General features: G+C 37.8%; 1 protein-coding gene across 1 annotated transcript; it reads left to right on the forward strand.

The window, feature by feature from the left end:
• Window positions 1-15,969: 15,969 nt before the first annotated feature.
• Window positions 15,970-19,521, forward strand: LOC134474644 (putative zinc finger protein 833). Its single transcript, XM_063243152.1, has 3 exons — window positions 15,970-16,095; window positions 16,295-16,355; window positions 17,886-19,521. The coding sequence occupies exons 1-3, from the start codon at window positions 16,062-16,064 to the stop codon at window positions 18,703-18,705; spliced, it is 915 nt and encodes a 304-aa protein (XP_063099222.1). The 5' UTR covers window positions 15,970-16,061; the 3' UTR covers window positions 18,706-19,521.
• Window positions 19,522-19,735: the final 214 nt, after the last annotated feature.

Raw genomic sequence — 19,735 nt, forward strand, 5'->3', positions numbered from 1 at the left:
GAAATAGGACAAATATAATTCTGCCCTGTTTGGGGTGAAATGCACCAAGTTGGTTGGCTCACAACATTGAGGAATGAAGGCACAAAACAAAAGATGTTCAAAATTTTTCTGGGAAAAAAGAGGGAAGAATAGTCCTGGATTTTCAGGAATGTTTTCAGTGTTTAAATCACTATTGTCACAGGTCATTTATACAGGAAAGTCACAATGTGGGTACAGTGTGGGTCTCAAACTACAATCAACCTATAAGCTTGTAGTGGCTTAACTAATATTATTCAAACTTGGAAGAAGTCACCCAGAAAAAGCATGTTAAAAGAGCCAAGGGATTTTGTGAGAACAATAGTCGAGTTGTTCTGGTCATTGAGTATGGTAACGATGCCTCTCTGGACTTCCTGGAGGAGGTGGTGGTAACTGTAGTACATTTCAAGTTATTGCTTTTCTCTTCAGGAGGCATGTAGACATGGTCACTACACCTTCACTTTCTGGCTTTCTTGAGTTTTGCCTCTAGCTGGGATTGTTGTGTTTAGGTTTTTACACTGACTCCTTTGAGGTTCCATTTCCTCTCTGACTGTGTATCAATTCCGCTCTACTTTGGCCTCCTCTAGTAAAATAACAATACTATTTCAATGGATAAAGTAATGTTTACACATTTAATAAATTATTATTTAATGGGGGCCTGGGATTTAGCTCAGCAGGCAGAAATACCTGCCTGGGAAGTGCTAGGTTATGAGCTTGATCCCCGCTACCTAAAAAACTGTGTTTTAAACTGCAATGAAAGAAAATAATTTTATTTGTGAAAATGGCAAATTAAACAATGTTAATAATCATATTTAGAATCTAAAGATGTTGTGCTGGGTATTGAGCTAAGTGGTCAAAAAGCACCTGCCTGGCAAGCACAAGGTCAGGAGTTCAATCCCTACCAAAGAAAAATCCACAGTTGTCAACCTTGTAATGCTATAAGCACAACTATGAAAATTGATAATTGTTCATTAAAAAGCTCAATGTTTCTTTTGTCATCTATGAAGTACCTACAAATAACATGGTAACCACAGTGAGTAATAAACTGTGCACTATATCATTGATATTGGCTGAGCACTGCTTTTATTTTTTCACCACATTGTTGAAAGATGAAAATGATTGGTGATGATAGAGAAATTGTGATAATAATTTTTTCGCTTTTATGGGATATTTCACTACATCCATTAAGTACATTTTATTTGCTATAATTATGCTAAGTGAAATAAATAAATAATTCTTAATGTTACAGGCAGCTGTGTTAGTCAGAAATATAGGCAGTCAGATAGTGATATAATGGAATGAAATTCCTGACATACTGTGTCTGGTAGGAGTTTGTGTTCTATAAAATAGAAGAATGAATTTTAGGAACAATGGAGGTGAAGAGCAGAATATAACTATTGAGAGAAAAAAGTGTAAGATTTTTGCTTTAGATAGCATATTACAGCAGTGGAAAGCAGGCCAGGGGACATTTTCCCTGAGCTCACTTACCCCTCCCTTAGGCAACTTATCTGTGGTATGAAAAGAGCCCCAATCAGCTACTGGCACATCAGCAATGCCACCTTTATGCACCAACCCAGTCAAACAGTAAATATAATCCCCCTCACCACGTATCCAGCAGAAAAAGGCAGATGTGTAGTGGTCATTCGGTACTCTCCACCTTCTTAGAATAAAGGCCAATTTTAATTTATATTCTCTCCTTTACCACAGTGAAAACACTATCAGAAAGCTTCTGTCTGAGATAACAGGAGGGGTCATAAGTGGTTTGTCAAGGACTCTGCATCTTCTAGGGAATTTATAGAATAAAATCATGGGGTGAGATGGGTTTAAGGTGGGGAAAATTGGGAACTCACAAGGCAGGTGCGCAAAACTTTGGACAGAGCTATGTTTAGCCAATGTAATTAATAGTTCAGGTAAAATCATTTACACCGCAGACAAATGGGGAAGTGAGGTCATAGAAAGCAGGCATTTTACAGAGCAGTAACTCTCCTCTATGGGACTGGGAGAGTGACTCCTGACTTCAGCAGGGTGACAGGGAACTATTTAGAAAATCAGTTCTTAGGATATGGACGCATTTGCTTGGTATTTTCTCTTGAAGCCTGTCCAGTAACAGGAGGTATCTGTCTCCCCATAGCTGCCAGGTATGTGGGCTTCTGAGCTGGCTACATCTAGGACCTGATCCTGTCTCCCTGGCTATATATTTCTAACTAACTCAGCTCCCTATAACAACAGGGCTTGCCCCTCAAAGGAGCCAGAAAATAAGTTCACATTGCTTGCAGGAGTGGAAGAGACAATCACCTCCTGCTGTGGGCCAAATCTCAAAACAAAAGGTAAATTAAATACAACCAAGTGCTAAGAACCAACAGTCCAAATAGTTCTCTGATCACCCTGAGGAACACAAGAGTCACCATCCCAACCCTCTACAAGAAGAGTCTCTGCTCTTAAACATGCCCACTTAGTATGACTTGCTCTCCCATTTGCTCCCAATTTAATCAATTTTACCTGAGCAGTTAACCTTATTGTTTGACCACATTTCTACTACGTCTTATGCTTAACTTTCAGATTCCCATTTTTCCCCTCCCCTGGACTCATCTAATCTCATGATTTCACTCTATACAAGTTCCTCAAAAGACAAAGTCTTTGGCAACCTACTGAGACCCTTCCTGTCTCTCAGACAGAAGATTTCCTTCTCTCAATAAATATATTCCACTCTTAAACTCCATCATTTCTAAAATTCATTCTTCAATTTTAGGGAACACAAACTCATACCAGATATATAGTAGGTAAGGAGTTTCATTCCCCTATACCAATAACATGAGCCAAATTAACATGACTATACTTTTATAATGTCTGAAATTTGTTTCTTTTCCTGCAGTTTCAAGTGATTAATACAACTCACAGTGATTAATTATAGTCCTGGCAATATCTAAAATTGTATACAACAGTCATTATAAGTGTAAAATAATTGCTTTGATTGTATTATTTAGCAAGACCTAGACTTTTCCATGGCACTAGATTATATCTTATAAAAGAGAAGGTTCACCTGTAAATGTTTAGAAAAATTTCTACATTTCTACATTGCTTAAACAATTTTTAATTAGATAAACTGTGTATTTTTTCAGTTTGTAGAAGGCTTCTATTATATTATTGAAAGCAATCCATAGGCCTCTAGGACCTTGGCTATAATTTGATGCACAATTCTGTTTTGAAACTTGTATGAATATTTATTTTTATCTTAGGAGTAAACTCACTGCATTGACACTGATAGAGTGAAGCAAAAGCCCACTACATTAATTTCCACTGGATACTCACAGATTAGAGCATGTGAATTACTGAAGACGTAAATTAGCTTCATACATAGACAAGATTCAGTACTGTTAGGATTTTATGGCCCAATAGAGAAGCAGAATGATAGTATTATTTCCAAAAGATGAAAAATATTTCCAAAAGATGAGAAGTATAAAACAAACAGAGGCCTTTATTTTGAGAACATGGAGAGAGATGACCAGCACCCCCACACCACTGGAGTCCAGTGATCTCTCTGGTGGACACGTGGGGTGGGAGTATGTAAGTAGCCTCAGTGTGGGGTGGAACCTAAGGAGGACTTTAGGAATGCACCATAGCCCATTGGTCTTAGGTTTGGCGCCATAGGTAAATTTCTAGGGGTGGGAAGATGGTGTTACAGGTAAATTCCTAGGGGTGGGGGAGATAGTTGAGGCTTTCCTGGCTACAGAGTCCTGTCTGGGCCAACACCATTTCACAGAATATAAGAAAAAGTAGCAGTGTCCTTTCTGTTTAAAGAATGTGGAGAGGAGCCTACAGCCACCAAGTGTTTGTGTTTTTTTCTGAAGGATTATGGGATTATAGGGTATATATGAAATTTGGTGGTGCTGGCACTGACACTGATATTATGTAAGGAGCTGATTGGAATTTTATTTTGGCCCCAGGGAAAGGAATGAGGAAGTTGTATTCAGGGAAAAAAGAGGAAGTAGCCATATGGGTAAGCATCCCTGATTTGACATTTCACCCTGATGTACTACCACCATTATGCCCTGTAATTTATTCTAGGGCAAAACTCTTTAAAGTACATCCTTCAGTTTAAATTAAGAAATGAAAATAAAGAATTTTTGCTATGTGTCTTCTTCCATGGTTAGTGGTAAACAATTCACAAGGAAAGTTTCCAGTCATTTCCTTAATGCATTGTGGATAGCATAAACAAAACTACAGATCAGTTCACTTTCAGAAAACAGAAGCAGCACTAAAAGGCAGGGATAAAGCCCTTCAATGCAAGTGTCCCTTAAGAGATGAGATCAACATTTAAGAATACAATCATCTACTGATTTCTCTGACTTAAAGAAAGAAAAATTTATACTGTTATTGCTATAGGGTAATGAAACTCCAGGTCTACTATGTCTGGTATGAGTTTGTGTTCTCTGAAGTCAAAAAATGAATTTTAGAAAAAACAGAAGTCAAGATAATATAATTATTGGGAGAAAGAAAGCTTGTGTGAGACAGAGCAAATGTGTCCTAACCTGGTTGGCAAAGACTGTCTTTTCCAAGGACTTTTATAGAGCAAAATCATGTGGTGAGATGAGTTGAAGGTGGGGAAAACTGGGAACTCACAATGCAGATAGGCATAAGATGGGACAGAGCTGTGGTAGCCAATAAGATAAATAGTTCGGTAAAGTTGATTAAATTGGGAACAAAGGGGGAAGGGAGTCACATAGAAAGCAGGCATTCTTAGGCAGCTGTGTCTCTTCACTTAGGGTTTTGGGAGGGTGACTCCTTATTTCATCAGGAATATATGAACTATTTAGAATGTCAGTCTTTAGGATAAGTCTACGTTTCTTTGAATGGTGACTCCTGACTTCCTCAGAGTGCTAGGGAACTATTTAGAATATCAGTCCTTAGGATATGGATGAATTAGTTGATCTTCTGTCTTGAGGCTTAGCCCATAGCAGGAGTTGTCCATCTTCTCCATAGCTGCAAGGTATCTGGGATTCTGGATGGGCTCCTTGGAGGACCTAGCCCTGTCTCATTGCTAATCATAATTAACTAACTCAGCTCCACATAACAGTATTTTTAGGAAAACTGAATACAAATGTCTTGTGCTCTGGGTGAATGATCTGGGGATGACAGTGTGCAATGTATATACCAGTGTTGCCCCCTGATTCACATGTTTTGAAATTTAGTTTTAGTGTATTTTTCCTTTTTATCCTTGAAATGAAATGGATTTGGAAATGAAAAGCCTGAGGTAAGGCACTTTTGTACACATATTTCTCTGTGTAGCTCAGATCAACACTGTTGAAGACAACTAGCTACAGAAGTCTCTGACTACTGTCTATCATTTGGGATCCTCTTTGCAGGAAGGAGTTACTTTTCCTGTTTATTTTTGACTTAGAAGGAGGACAGTAGAGCAGCAGTCAATCAGTGATGAAGAGGCGGGCTATATGAAATGTCCAATCAGGTGAGCTGTGGCAGGAGGTCTCTTCCGGTGTGTAGACATTGTTTACCTGTTTGGAACACAAAACTGGGAGCAGAATGCTTGCTGGATCTCATTTACTCATTCGATGTCCTGTGGCCTGATTAGCAAAGAACCTGGGAGATCCTCTAGCCACGGAATGGTGAGGCTTTGGATGGGAGCCCAGAAATAAGGTGGAATTGGGAGAAACCAGTTACAAGTGGTTAGAAGCAGTTCTGGTGTCTGTAGATTCAGGTATTTAGTTAGCTTCAGCTCCTGAGGTCTTCTAGCATTGCCCTTGGGTCATCAACTTTCCCTTTTTTCTCCTGCTGGGAGCAAGGATGATTCTGTGTCCTCAGAACCCTAAATTAACTATGATAGCCACAGACTGGACTATCATCTTTGAAATTCTCTACTACCCTGGCACCTCCACCATAGGGAGCAGAGGAAGGAGCTTGGAAAGCCCCTGACTCTGATGCATTTTGTAGCTGGATCAGCAGTGCTGAGATTAGTCTCTGCTCTCATTCCAGGGATCAGCAATCTTGATGTTCTAAAGTTTCTAAACGTATATAATGCAGGGCCTTATATCCACAATGGCACTCCTTAAACTTGTACTTTTTTGTATTTATAGGGATTGCCTAAATTTATCATATGTTCTCATATTTCCAACCCCATGACAGGTGTTGGCAAAGATTATGAGAATTCAGAGATGTGTAGTAATATACTTCAGTGGAGGAAGGCTTTCCAAACCCCTGGTGAACTCCTGTGTATGATAAATAACAGTGCAAAGAATTTCTGAACGTTCTTTATGTGACACATGTGCTCATAGACTATGTTTGTGAGAACAGCCATAGAGGTTTGAATTTTGAGAAAAATGAAGCAGATATAAAAGTGTCATCAAGGCCAGGGTAAAGTGTGCTTGCTAAGGATAAATTCCAGAAAGGGCTGCCTGTTAAATTCTCTTTGAAAAATGCCTAAATTTAGTCATTTGCATGAACATATACACGTGATTTCCTTCTGAATGGAAAGGAATATGGGTGTCATCTCTGAATTAAGAGCTGATTTAATAGCTTGGATGATCATATACATTGTTAAAATATGGAAATGCTCTGTAATGGACTTTACTAATTCGTGTAAATAGATGCCCTAAATTGAAATTGTGCAGGGCTATCAGTAGTTAAGGCATGAAGGGTTTGCTGCTTAGGGTGTATCAGACAAGCTTGGAAAGGATGTGGAAGTGACTGGCAGGACACACTGTGCAAATAGCAGGGCATACAACAGAGAGGGTCTTCACTGAAAGTCAGGTAGTTCTTAGGGTAAGCATGAAGTTAAAGTTAAATTATGATACCTTCCTTGAGGTGAATAGCACAAGCTCTGGTAAGAATCAGTATTCCACATCCCTGTCAACCCATGAATTCTGTGTTGTTGACTTGAGATCTAGTTTTGATTATCTTGAATTATGACCCAGTATCCTGAAGGTGAAATTTGAATTTTTTTTGTACCAAGGATCGAACTCATGATCTCAAGCTTGCAAGTTAGGTTTTCATGCTGCTAGCTAAATACCCAGCTCTGAAACTGTTTTCTGTATGTTATAGATGATATCAACCTTGTTCCTCAGAAAATGTTGAATATTGTGGAATTTTTTTTATATTGTATGGCTATAACTTTTTAAAGCAAACCAAAGGTGTCATATGCAGTCATTTTTCAAGTTTACATTGTCTGTGAAGTATCTCAGGGAGGGTTTCTCTACTTCAGACAGCTCTGTAACTTATGCTAGCCCCAAAGTCAAGACGGTTCTCCTGCATCAGCCTGCCAAGATATATTTCTTATATCTGAATGGAAAGTGATCACTTATTGACACTGAGCTATAATTTGAAGCCTGCTCCTGGTTTCAATGTTTATATGTTTTTTACCTACAGCAGTTTTCCATGAACATTTGAGTTATTATTTATGTACCATATTTGATGTTATTTATGTTTTGTTCTGTGAAACCAATTCAAATATCAAAATGCTGCTTAAGTATCTTAAGAACAAAGGACTCAGTGGCCTAATTGAGATTTGAAGAGATATCATTGGTCTTACATCAAAGTGATTGATGAGATATTTGTCTGCCTCTGTGCTTTAAGGATGCTGGTCCTGCAGGCTCTCACTATGAGCTCTGCATTAGATACAATGCACAGCGACTCTTTTTTTTTTTTTTTTTTTGTCTTTTTTTTGAGACGAGGTCTCACTATGCAGTTCAGGCTGGCCTTGAGCTCACTTTGCAGCCCAGGCTTGTCTCAAACTCACAAGGATCCTCCCACCTCAGCCTCCCCAGTGCTGGGATTACAGGCTTGAGCCACCAAAGACAGCACACAGGGACTCTTGCAGTGACTCAGCATAAGAATCAGTGCTCCTATTTGGCTGTTACATTAGCTGTGAGTTGCATTATAGCATCAAATTTGCTGTCTCAAAATATGTGTATGTACAAGCAATTAATCCCCAAGATTTGGAATTAAGATTTTAAGAAATCAGTATCCATTGAGTTGTTATGTTGGTTTCATTTGTTTAGTTTAGTTTGTTATATTGAGACAGGTTTTCTCTACCTATATCAGCTAGATTTGAACACTTTATGGAGTGCAGAATTGCCCTAAGCTCAAAGCAGCCGTCCTGCATCAGCCTGTTGAGTGCTGGGATTATAGATATGTGTGGTTTTACCCTAGAAAATATTGAGGCTTGTAACTTAGCTGTGTTGTAGATTGGCATAATACATGCCATCTTGAGCTTTGCATTTAATTATTGCCCTGTATTTCACCCAGAAAAATGGAAAAATCACTCAAGGTAGAAGTCCCAGGAGAAAAGCAAAATGAGCTGTACCCAAAGAAAAAAATTAACCTGCTCAACAAAAGAAGCAGAATACAGTTGTCATCCAAAAATTATTATAAGATTCTAGCTAAATGATTTCCAACAGGATCTTTTTGTGATTCTATCTTTTAAAATATCTGTAACTTTCTAGTTCAAAGCCTCTTCTTTAGATCCTGAAATGGGGATGGGGTTTTTTATACAAGTGGTCCTGAGACCAGCTAATGAAATTCCACATTTCTCAATTGGTTTGCTTGTCTTCCTATATTGTTCACAAACTCAACTCGAGCTGCAGAAACCTTTACTGACACAAGCAAACAACAGGATTAAATGACATTGCCACTGAAATGAAAGAATAATAGTGAAAAGGAGAGGAGAAAAAAGACAACCGCCATGTGTTATAATGCCCACCTCTTTTCCCTAGTGATGAAGAGACTGAAACAGGAGAATGGCCATGTATTCAAAGACAGGCTAACCTACATAGTGAGTAGGCTGGCCAGAACTCCTAAGTGAGACTATGTCTTTAAATCAAAAAACTAAAATGAAAAACATAAACAACCAAGGTGACAGAAAGACTACTAAAAAAAATTATAGAGCTGAGTGAAAGTTGACTTATGCAAAATGGGATTTATTGAATGATGCTGCCAAAGAAGGAAGGCCATGTAGTGTCATCAGGGAGGCAGTGACAAACACAGACTTAGGAATGGCACCTATTGTGCTACAGCACAACAGTGATCTCCTTCTTCCAATACATTTGCAGTTCACTAGACTGAGGACTTTTAAAAGCTCATGGAAATGTTAAATTCATGGCAAACCAGCAGCTTGAAATCCAGGCTTTGGAACATGGCCTTTAGCAGAATTTCATATTTAAATTGAAATAAGAAAAATATAATCCTGCCCTGTTTGATGTCAAATGCACCAAGTTTAATGGCTCACAACATTGAGAAAGGAAGTCACAAACCAAAAGAAGCTCAAAAATTTTCTTAGAAAAAAAGAGAGAAGAATAGCCTTGAACTTTCAGGAGTGGTCTTCAGTGTTTTGGCCACAGAACTATTGTCAGGGGTCATTTATAAAGGAAAGCCACAATGTGGGTACAGTGTGGATCTCAGACTACATTCAACCTATAAACTTATAGCTGCTTAACTAATATTATTCATCAGGAGAACAAGTCAGCCAGAAAAGGTTTGTGGGAAGAGCCAAGGCATTTTGTGGGAACAATAGTCCAGTTGTTCTGGTCATTGATTATGGTAACTGATGCCTATCAGGACTTCCTGGAGGAGGTGGTGGTAACTGTAGTAGATTTGAAGCTGTTGTTTTTCTCTTCAGGAGCATGTAGACCTTGTCACTGCATCTTCATCTTCAGTTCTGGCTTTCTTCAGCTGTGCCTGTAGCAGTGATTGTTGTATTTAGTTTTTTGCATTGACTCTTGATTGTATATCAATTTCAGTCTACATTGACATCCTTTGCTAAAATCACAATACTATGTGAATGGGTAAGGTGATGTTTATACATTTAAAAATATTCATTAATACAGGCCAGGGCTTTAGCTCAGCAGGCAGAAACACCTTCCTGGGAAGTGCTAGGTTGTAACTTTGACCCATGGTACCTAAAAAAAAAGTAATATAAATTGCAAGAAAAGAAAATAATTTCATTTGTGAAAATGTAGGTTTACAAAGTTTATAACTAAATATGTCAATGGCAAATTAAACATTGTGAATAGTTATATTTAGTATCTAAATTTGTTGGGGCTGGGGATTAAGTTCAGTGATACAAGGAGCTGCCTGGAGAGCACAAGGTCATGAGTTCAATCCCTCATACAAAAAAAAAAAATACTTGCAGTTGTCAGTGATGCAGTGCTATGAGTACATTTATTGAAACTGATACTTGTTAATTAATAGACTTAATGTTTTCCTTTGTGGTCTATGAAATACCTGCACATAACATGGCAATTACAGTAAATGATGTACAGTCCCCTACAGGACTGCTATTTTCTGAGTTGTTTTTATTTTTTGTTTTCCCACATACTTGAAAGTTGAAAATGTTGGCTGATGCTAGCTAGAAAAACTGTGATAATCATTTTATTCAATTTAGTGATATATTCCCCTATATTCATTAAGAACATTTTATTTGCTACAATTACCCCAAGTCAAATTGATAAACAATTCTTAAAGTTGCAGGCAGCTGAGTTAGTTAGAAATACAGGCAACCATACCATGATATAGTGGAATGAAATTCCTGAACTTCTATGTCTGGTATGAGTTTGTGTTCTCTAAAGTGCAAGAATGAATTTTAGGAACAACAGAGTTGAAGAGCAGAATATATTTATTGAGAGATAGAAAGTGAAAGTATTTTGCTCTAAATAGGATATTTTGGGAGTGGAGGTGGAACCAGGGGACTTTTATTTTGAAGTCCCTTTCCTCTCCCCTATTCAACCTACCTGTGGCCAGAAAAGAATCTCAATCAGCTACTTGCATATCAGCAATGCCACCTTTAATTAAGCACCACCCAAGTAAAAAACTATATGTATGCTGCCCACATATTTCCAGAAGAAAAAGCCAGACCACCAGTGGTCATGGGGTTCTCCTCATATTCTTAGAATAAAGGCCATTTTGACTTTGTATTCTCTTCTTTACTACACCAAAAATCCTATCTGAAAGCTTCTGTCTGAGAAAAACAGGAGGGATTCTGATCCTGTAGCAAAAGACTCTGTCTTTTCTAGAGACCTTATAGAATAAAATCATGTGATGAGATATGTTTAAAGTGGGTTAGATTACTGAGATTACCAAGGAGGTAAATTAGCACAATAGAGAAGCAGAATATAAGAATGTGAAAGTGGCCTTTTATTTAAAGAATGTGGAGAGGAGCTCACAGCCACCAAGGGTTTGCCCCCCCCCCAACTGACTATGGGGTTATGAGTTATATGTGACTTTTGACTGGATGTGGTGCTTGGAGGGGACATTGATGTCATGCAAGGAGCTGATGGAAATTTTCTTTAGGCCCCTGGGAAAGAAAGAGGAAGTTGTATTCAAGGAGAAAAGAGGAAGTGGCCTTATGAGTAAGCATCCCTGATTTCACATTCTTCCACCATGAACTACAACCATGAGGTCCTGTAATTGTTTGAAGGGCAAAGCTCTTTCAAGTACATCCTTTGGTTTGAATAAAGAAATCAAAACAAAGAATTTTTGCTATTTGTTTTCCTCCATGGCTGTTGGTAAACAATTCAGAAGAAATATTTTGAGTCAATTCCTTAATGCATTGTCGATACCATAACCAAAATTACAGATCAGTTCAGTTTCATAAAAAGAAGCAGCACTTAAAGGCAGGGTTAAAGACTTCAATGTTAGTATCCATGGCATGGTGAGATCAACAATGTGTGATACAAACTACTACTGATTTCTCTGACTTCAAGAAAGATAAAAGTTTATACTGATATTGTTATACTTGAATGAATCTCCAGGTCTACTATGTCTGATATTAGGTTTTTGTCCTGTAAAGTCAAAGAATGAAGTTTAGGATCAACAGAGATTAAGAGAATAGACTTATTCAGAGAAAAAGAGCTGCCTGAGAGAGAGAGAAGGTATCCTGAGCAGGTTGCCAAACACTGTCCATTCTAGGGACCTTTATAGAGTAAAATCATGTGGTGAAGTAAGTTTAAGGTGGGGAAAACTAGGAACTCACAATGCAGATGGGCATAAGATGGGACAGAGTTATGGTAGCCAATAAGATTATAAGTTCAGGTAAAGTTGATTTAATTGGGAACAAAGGGGGAAGGGAGTCACATAGAAAGCAGGCATTCTTAGGCAGCTGTGTCTCTTCCCTTAGGGGTTTGGGAGGGTGACTCCTGAGTTCCTCAGGATGATAGGAACTATTTAGAATGTCAGTCAACTCCGGACCCTGTAACAGCACTGTTTAGAAAATTGATTACAGATGTCTTGTGCTCTGGGTGAATGTTCTGGGGATGACAGTGTGCAATGTATATACCATTGTTGCCCCCTGATTGACATGTTTTGGAATTTAATTTTAGTTGATGTGCTCTTTTTTCCTTGAAATCAAATGGATTTGAAAATTAAAAGCCTGAGGAAAGCTCTTCAGTACAAACACTCCTCTGTCGAGCTGAGATCACCACTCTAGAAGAATGGCAGCTCCAGAAGTCTGTGCACTACAGTCTATCATTTGGGATCCTCTCTTGCAGGGAGGGACTCCTTTCTCTGTTTATTCTTGACTCAGAAGGAGGACAGTAGAGCAGGAGTCAATCAGTGATGAAGGGGCAGGCTATATGAACTGTCCAATCAGATGGGCCACTGTTGGCTGTGACTTCTGTCTGTTCTTGTGTCTCAGCATGATTTACCTGTTCTGAGTACAACAGTGGTAACAAAATGCTTGCTGGATCTCATTTAGTACTTTTGATGTCCTGTGGCCTGCTTGGGAAAAAAACTGAGAGATCCTGGAGCCATGGAATGGTGAGGTTGTGGATAGGCGCCCAGAATTAGCGTGGATTGGGCGAAACCAGTTACAAGTGTTTAGGAGTAGTTCCGGTATCTGGAGCCTCAGGTATTTTGTTAGCTTCAGCTCCTGAGGTCCTCCAGCTTTGGCCATGGCTCATTCACTATTCCTTTTGCCTCTTGCTGTTGGCAAGGGTAATTTGGGGTCCCCAGAACCCTGGCTTCACTATGACAGCAGCAGCCTCAAGTATCATCTTTGAAATTCACTGCTAGCCTGGTAAGTCCACCATCTTAGTCATTGGGCAGAGCTTGGGAAGACCTTGACTATGATGCTTTTGTAGTTTGTAGAGCAGTAATGAGCTAGGTCTATGCTCTCTTTCCGCAGAGAAGCAGATCTGGAATGTCCAGAGTTTATTAATGTATGTAATGCAGGGCCTCATAGCCACAATGGCTCAACTTAAACTTTGGCTTTTCTGTACTTATAGTGATCTCCTAAATTTATATATGTTCTCCTATTTCCATCCACATGACAGGTAGTGACAAAGGTCCTGAGAATTCAGAGATATGTAATACTGTGCCTCAGTGGAGAAAGGCTTCCGAAACAACTGGTGAACACCTGTTTATTATACAGATCAGTGCAAAATAATTTCTGATCATACTTAATTATTTAGGTGGCACCTCCACTCACAGACTAGGTTTGTGAGAACAGCCATAGAGTTTTGAAGTCTGAGAAAAATGAAGCAAATATGAAAGTGTTATCAAGGACAGGGTAAAAAATTGTTAAGGACAAATTCCAGAAAGGGCTACCTGTTAAATTCTCATCAAAAAATGCCAAAATTTAGGCATTTGCATGGACATATACGCATGATATCCTTCTGAATGGAATGGAATAGGGGTGTCATCTCTGAATTAAGAGCTGATTTAGTAGCTTGGTTGTTCATAGACAGTTTAAATATGGAAATGCTCTACAATGGAATTTACTAAGTGGTGTAAAGGAAAATCTCTAAATAGAAATTTTGCAGTGATATCAATAGTTTGACATGAAGGGTTTCCTGCTGAGGATGGATCAGAGGAGTATGGAAAGGATGTGCAAGTGACTGACAGGATGCAGGAAGCCAATAGCAGGACATACAACAGAGAGGGTCTTCACTGAAAGTCAGGTAGTTCTTAGAGTAAGTAAACTTGGGTTATGGTTGCTTCATTGAGGTGATCAACACCAGCTCTGGCAACAAACAATCAGTATTCCACATCCCTGTCAATCCATAATTTTTGTGTTCCATACTTGAGATCTAATTTGATTATCTCTATTTATGCCCCAGTGTCATGAAGGTAAATTTTGGATTTTTTTGTACCAAGGATTGAATTCATGACCTATGCTTTCCAGGCAGGTGTTCATGCCCCTGAGCTAAATGTGCAACTATGAAAATGTTTTCTGTGTAGTATGGACGATATCCACATTGTTTCTGAGAAAGTGTTGAATATTGTTGGAATTTTTCTGTATTGTATGGCTATAATTTTTTTTTAAAACAAACCAAAGTTGTCTTATGCAGTCTCTTTTTAAGTTTCACTTTGTCTGTTCAGTGTCTCAATCAGGGTTTGTCTATTTTAGACAGCTTTGTAACTTAGGATAGCCCCAAATTCAAGGAAGAAATCCTTCACCAGCCTCCCAAGATATATTTCTTATATTTGAATTGAAAGTGATCACTTGGTGACAGTGAGTTATAATTTACAGCTTGGGCCTGGTTTCATTTTATATACATATTTTAAAAATACAGCTGTTTTCCACTAACACTTGAGTTATTATTTATATACCATATTTGATGTTATTTATATTTTGTTCTATGAAACCAAATTTATGTTTCAAAATGCTGCTTAAGTATATTAAGAACAAAGTACTCATTGGCCTAAATGAGATTTGAAGAGACATCATCTGTAGTCTATCAAAGTGATTGATGAGATTTTTTTAAATTTTGAAATTGGTAAAATACAACAGAACAAGGCAGCATAAGGTCAACTAAGATAACACAGTGAAATTGGTACACAACTTCACAACAGGTTACTGGGATAACAGTAATAGGTATCACAATATATTTTGTTATCTTTGTCATAGTTGTTCTTTAATCACATATATCAAAATGAGATGAAATACAGAACGTTATAGAACTTATCAAAACAGAATATTGAATAGAGCATTACCATTAATCAGAATAGAGTGAAACAATAATAAAAACATTTTCCTTCAAAGAGATAGTAGAAGGAAGTCCCCCTTATTTGCTATGGTCTACTTCCCAGGAGATGCTCAGATTTCTGGTTCCCATTTGCTAATGGGGGGGGTGACAGGAGAAGAGGGGTAGGGAAGTGGGATGTTTGATTCTAGGTGGTGAATCAGTAGGTTCACTATTGCTTAGTAGGGAGACAGGTTGGTTGTTTGGTTTCACAGCGCCCTAAGTTCCAACATAGAATGGATCTTAGGCACTGCTGCTGGTTCTCCCCCTGGAAGGGCTGCAGTTTTCCAGACTGTCAGTGCTCACCAGGGAGGGGAGGTGCTTGCTTGGCTTCCCAGTATCCTAAGTTCCAACATGGCATGGATCTTAGGAGCTGCTGCTGGTTATCCCCCTTGAAGGGCTGCAGTTTTCCAGACTGCCACCGCTGACCAGGGAGGGGAGGTGCTTGCTTGGCTTCCCAGGCAATTGATGAGACATTTATCTGCCTTTGTGCTTTGTGGTTGCTGGTCCTGCAGGCTTCTCACTGTGAGCTCTGCTTTAGAGAAAGTGCACAGGGAATCTTGCCATGACTCAGCACAAGAATCAGTGCTCCTATTTGGCTGTTATATTAGCAGTGAGTTGCAATCTAGCATCAAATTTGCTGACTTCAAAAATGTGTATAGACACAAAATTAACGACCAAGACATGGATTTAAATTTGAACAAATCAGTCTTCATTCAGCTGTTTTGTTTGGCTTTATTTGTTGAGTTTAGTTTTGTTTTATTGAGACAAGCTTTCTGTATGTATATCAGCTGGATTTGAACACCCTATAGAGCCTAGAATTGCCCTGACCTCACTTATGCCTTCCTGTCTCGCCTTTTGAGTGCTGAGATTATAGATATGCAAAACCACACTTTGCTTTTGATTCTGATTTGTAGGAGAGAATTTAAGATATCCCAAACCTGGGGTCTCAACCTTCCTTTGAGAAATATATGTATGATCCTTTAGGAGGCGGTGATTTTAGAGGATGTGGTTGTGAACTTCAGCAATGAGGAGTGGAGTTTCCTGAGTCCATCCCAAAAGAACCTCTACAGAGATGTGATGGGTGAAATCTTTAGGAACATGGCTACAATAGGTAAGGATGAAATCTTTTTGGCACTCATGCTGTCAGAATATTGTTTGTTGCTCATTAGTGCTGTTTTGTTAAAAAGAATATGAAAATATTTTTAAAAATAGCTAAGACCTGGACACATTATATCATAAATCTAAACAAAATCTATTAATTTGTATGTATTACTCAACTGAGTCCTGGTATTTCTATCTCTACAATTCAGGAGGACTTGGAGATATCCAGGAAGCTGAAAAAGAATGCAAAATTTACTGGAGATACTTAAGGTAATTCACACTCACAAGGAGAGGAATGTTCCTGAGTAATTAGTGAGTCAGCAGAGAAATGACCACCAAAGAAATGAGGCACCATTTAATTTAATGTCAGTAATATTCTCCAAAGATGTATAAGCTAGTGTATATATGAGGGAATTAAATCATGAAAATGTATGACATTGCATAGAGATGTGTATGAAAGGCATACACTTTGAGTTATGACATTCTCCCTTCAGTTTTTCTACCCGTATATACATGTGAATACAACACATTCATTATCTAACAATTGCTAAGATTGCAATAGAATTTGAAATAAAACTGAGTGCTCATGTTTCCAAGCCATGTTCTAGACAATCGGCAATTCTGACTAATATTCTTAGTAGGCTGGTGGAATGTTAGTGCACTCATTTTGAATATCAGTATGCAGTTGTCTCTACAAATTCATCCCCTCATACTTGTCCTGGATACTTTTAAAATCTCAAAATCTGCATAAAATACTGATACATGCTTATTCATATACAAAGCAGATCAAGTTATAACAGATCAGGCCTTGAAGCTTATCTATTTATCACTGGGTTTGTAGAGAAGGAAAATGTTAACAGACTCTCTGTGATTGTGCATTCTTGTAAACCCAGCACACTAGGAATCAGATTTTGCAGAATGGCAATTTCAAGATCAAACTTCACAGCTTAATGATCTATGAAAATCTCTTAAAATAGATTTTTAAAAAGCTATAGATTTATGCTAATACCTGTTGTTCATTCCCAGCCTAGAATGGAAAAAATGTGTTATATAATGTCAAAAAATAAATAATATAATGTCATTTCCCATAAGAATTAGCTGGGTCTTTCACCCATCAATTCAGTGAAATAGCTCAGCTATAAAACCTAAAATGACACAGGGTTTCTTTTAGATGAGAAACCAAAATACAAAATGTGGAATGAAATGAAACAGAGTTGTTAGAGAAAAGTAAGACTGACCATATGGAAAAGGGAACTACAGGTTAAGGACAGAAGGGAGATTGTGATGGGGAAGCATATGAGAATAATCTGCATGTGATACACATATGTACCCATGCCCAAAGTGAAGCTAAAGATTATGCATTTCAAAGTACCAACTTTTAAGGTTTCCAAATGTGTACCATTCTTTTGGGAATGGTTGTTTTCAACATATCTTACAAGGCCATTCTGTTGCTTCATGGTCAGAATTTCTTAGCAGGCATTAAAAACAGAACTTGATATTAATGCAGTCATTAAACGGAGACCAATTTCACTGTGAATTTTTCTTTTTTAAATTTAATATAAGGAAAGATTAAATAAGGCAAAATAAGTAGAAATAATACTGCTTTCAAAGTGAAAAAAAACAGTAAGAAATCGCAAGATGATGATTACAAATGCTGATCATAGAAATAGTTATGAAATACAAAAGTGAAACATATGAAGTGGGGATTCAAACAGTGAGACTGCAAACAGTTTTGTTCAATTCTCCAAGAAAAGCTTAGTAATATGGTTATAAATCCTATATGTGATTTTTTCTTTACAGAAATGACAAGCTAGGGAAATCCTATGGACATACATCTTGGAAGCAGTGTAAAGAAGTATTCCCTTGTACTGCAGAAAGTAATGTGAATGTGAAAGAAACAGAAACACACCACAATGTTCAGATCCATGAAAAATATTGCAGTGGAGGGAAACCCTACGTATGTAAGCAATGTGGGAAAGTTTTTAAAACACGTGCATATTGTAAGGTTCATGTAAGAATTCACACTGGAGAGAAACCATATGTATGTAAGCAATGTGGGAAAGCTTTTAACACACGTACAAATTGTAAGGTACATCAAAGAATTCACACTGGAGAGAAACCATATGTATGTAAGCAATGTGGGAAAGCTTTTGCCAGACCTGAATGTTGTAAGCAACATGAAAAAGTTCACACTGGAGAGAAACCCTATGTATGTAAGCAATGTGGGAAAGCTCTTACCAGACGTGAATGTTGTAAGCAACATGAAAGAATTCACACTGGAGAGAAACCCTATGTATGTAAGCAATGTGGGAAAGCTTTTACCAGACCTGGACGTTGTAAGGAACATGAAAGAATTCACACTGGAGAGAAACCCTATGTATGTAAGCAATGTGGGAAAGCTTTTAACACATGGGGAGATTGTAAGGTTCATGAAAGAATTCACACTGGAGAGAAACCATATGTATGTAAGCAATGTGGGAAAGCTTTTAACACACGTACACATTGTAAGGTTCATGAAAGAATTCACACTGGAGAGAAACCATATGTGTGTAAGCAATGTGGGAAAGCTTTTAAAACACAGGGATATTGTAAGAAACATAAAAGTTCACATTCAATATAAAACCAGTGTATATAGGCATCATGAGAATGGTTTCAGCACATGTACATATTGCATAATGCATGAAAATCTTCACACTGAGCAGAAAACTTGCATATGTAAGGAATGTGGGAAAAATTTCAGCAGAAATGCTCATTGTCCAATACATTATAAAATTTACATGGTTGAGAAACTCTGTGTGTATGTGAAGAATGTGGGAAAGTTTTCACCACACATGGATTTTGTAAAATACATCAATGACTCCACACTGGTGAGAAACCCTATGTATATAACAATGTGGCAAAGCTTTACCACATACAGTCATTGCAAAACACATGAAAGAATTCACACTGGGAAGAACCACTGGCTATGTAACCAAGTGGAGACAATTTCAGCAGCCAGACTGTAAGTGAAATACATGAAAAAATACTCACACAAGAGATAAATCCTATGTGCTATGGGAATACTCTCAGCACACATGATCATTGTTACATATCTGAAAGAGCTCACTGGGCAGAGATCCTATGTGGATTAACAATGTGAGAAATATAGCAATCCATGTTTCTTGTTAAATACATAGAAAAAGCATCACTGTTCAGATAGTTTAGATCTAAGTTTACTTTAAAAATCCCAAGGAGACCTGAAGAAATAATCTATACAGAAGTTAGATGTCAACATTTCTTCACAAATATTCCAGAAATGACAAATCTGAGGTGGGGCTCTCCTTAGTTGCACATGTTGTACAGTTTTCAGTTAAACACTTGTACCTCTCTAGATTTTTTAATCTAGATGTTTTTGTGCATCAACATGGCATCTTGTAACTAAACATGCTCAACTGAAAGGGGCTTTTCACTTTCAAGTATGGATAGTGCCTCCGTACTTAATATTTTGTCTTTAAAACTTAAATTTTTATTTTCTGGTGAATTGTAATGTTGTTTATTTAAAGAGGAGAAAAGTGTAGAAATAATACAGAATTTCAGAAAAATAAACAATAAGAAATCACTAGTTGATTAGTATCATATTGTCATCTTAGAAGTAGTTGTTCAAGTTACAA

This window comes from Cavia porcellus, unplaced genomic scaffold, assembly GCF_034190915.1.
Source record: "Cavia porcellus strain 051 isolate PalLab524CR breed Dunkin Hartley unplaced genomic scaffold, mCavPor4.1 scaffold_34, whole genome shotgun sequence".
Taxonomy (NCBI): domain Eukaryota; kingdom Metazoa; phylum Chordata; class Mammalia; order Rodentia; family Caviidae; genus Cavia; species Cavia porcellus.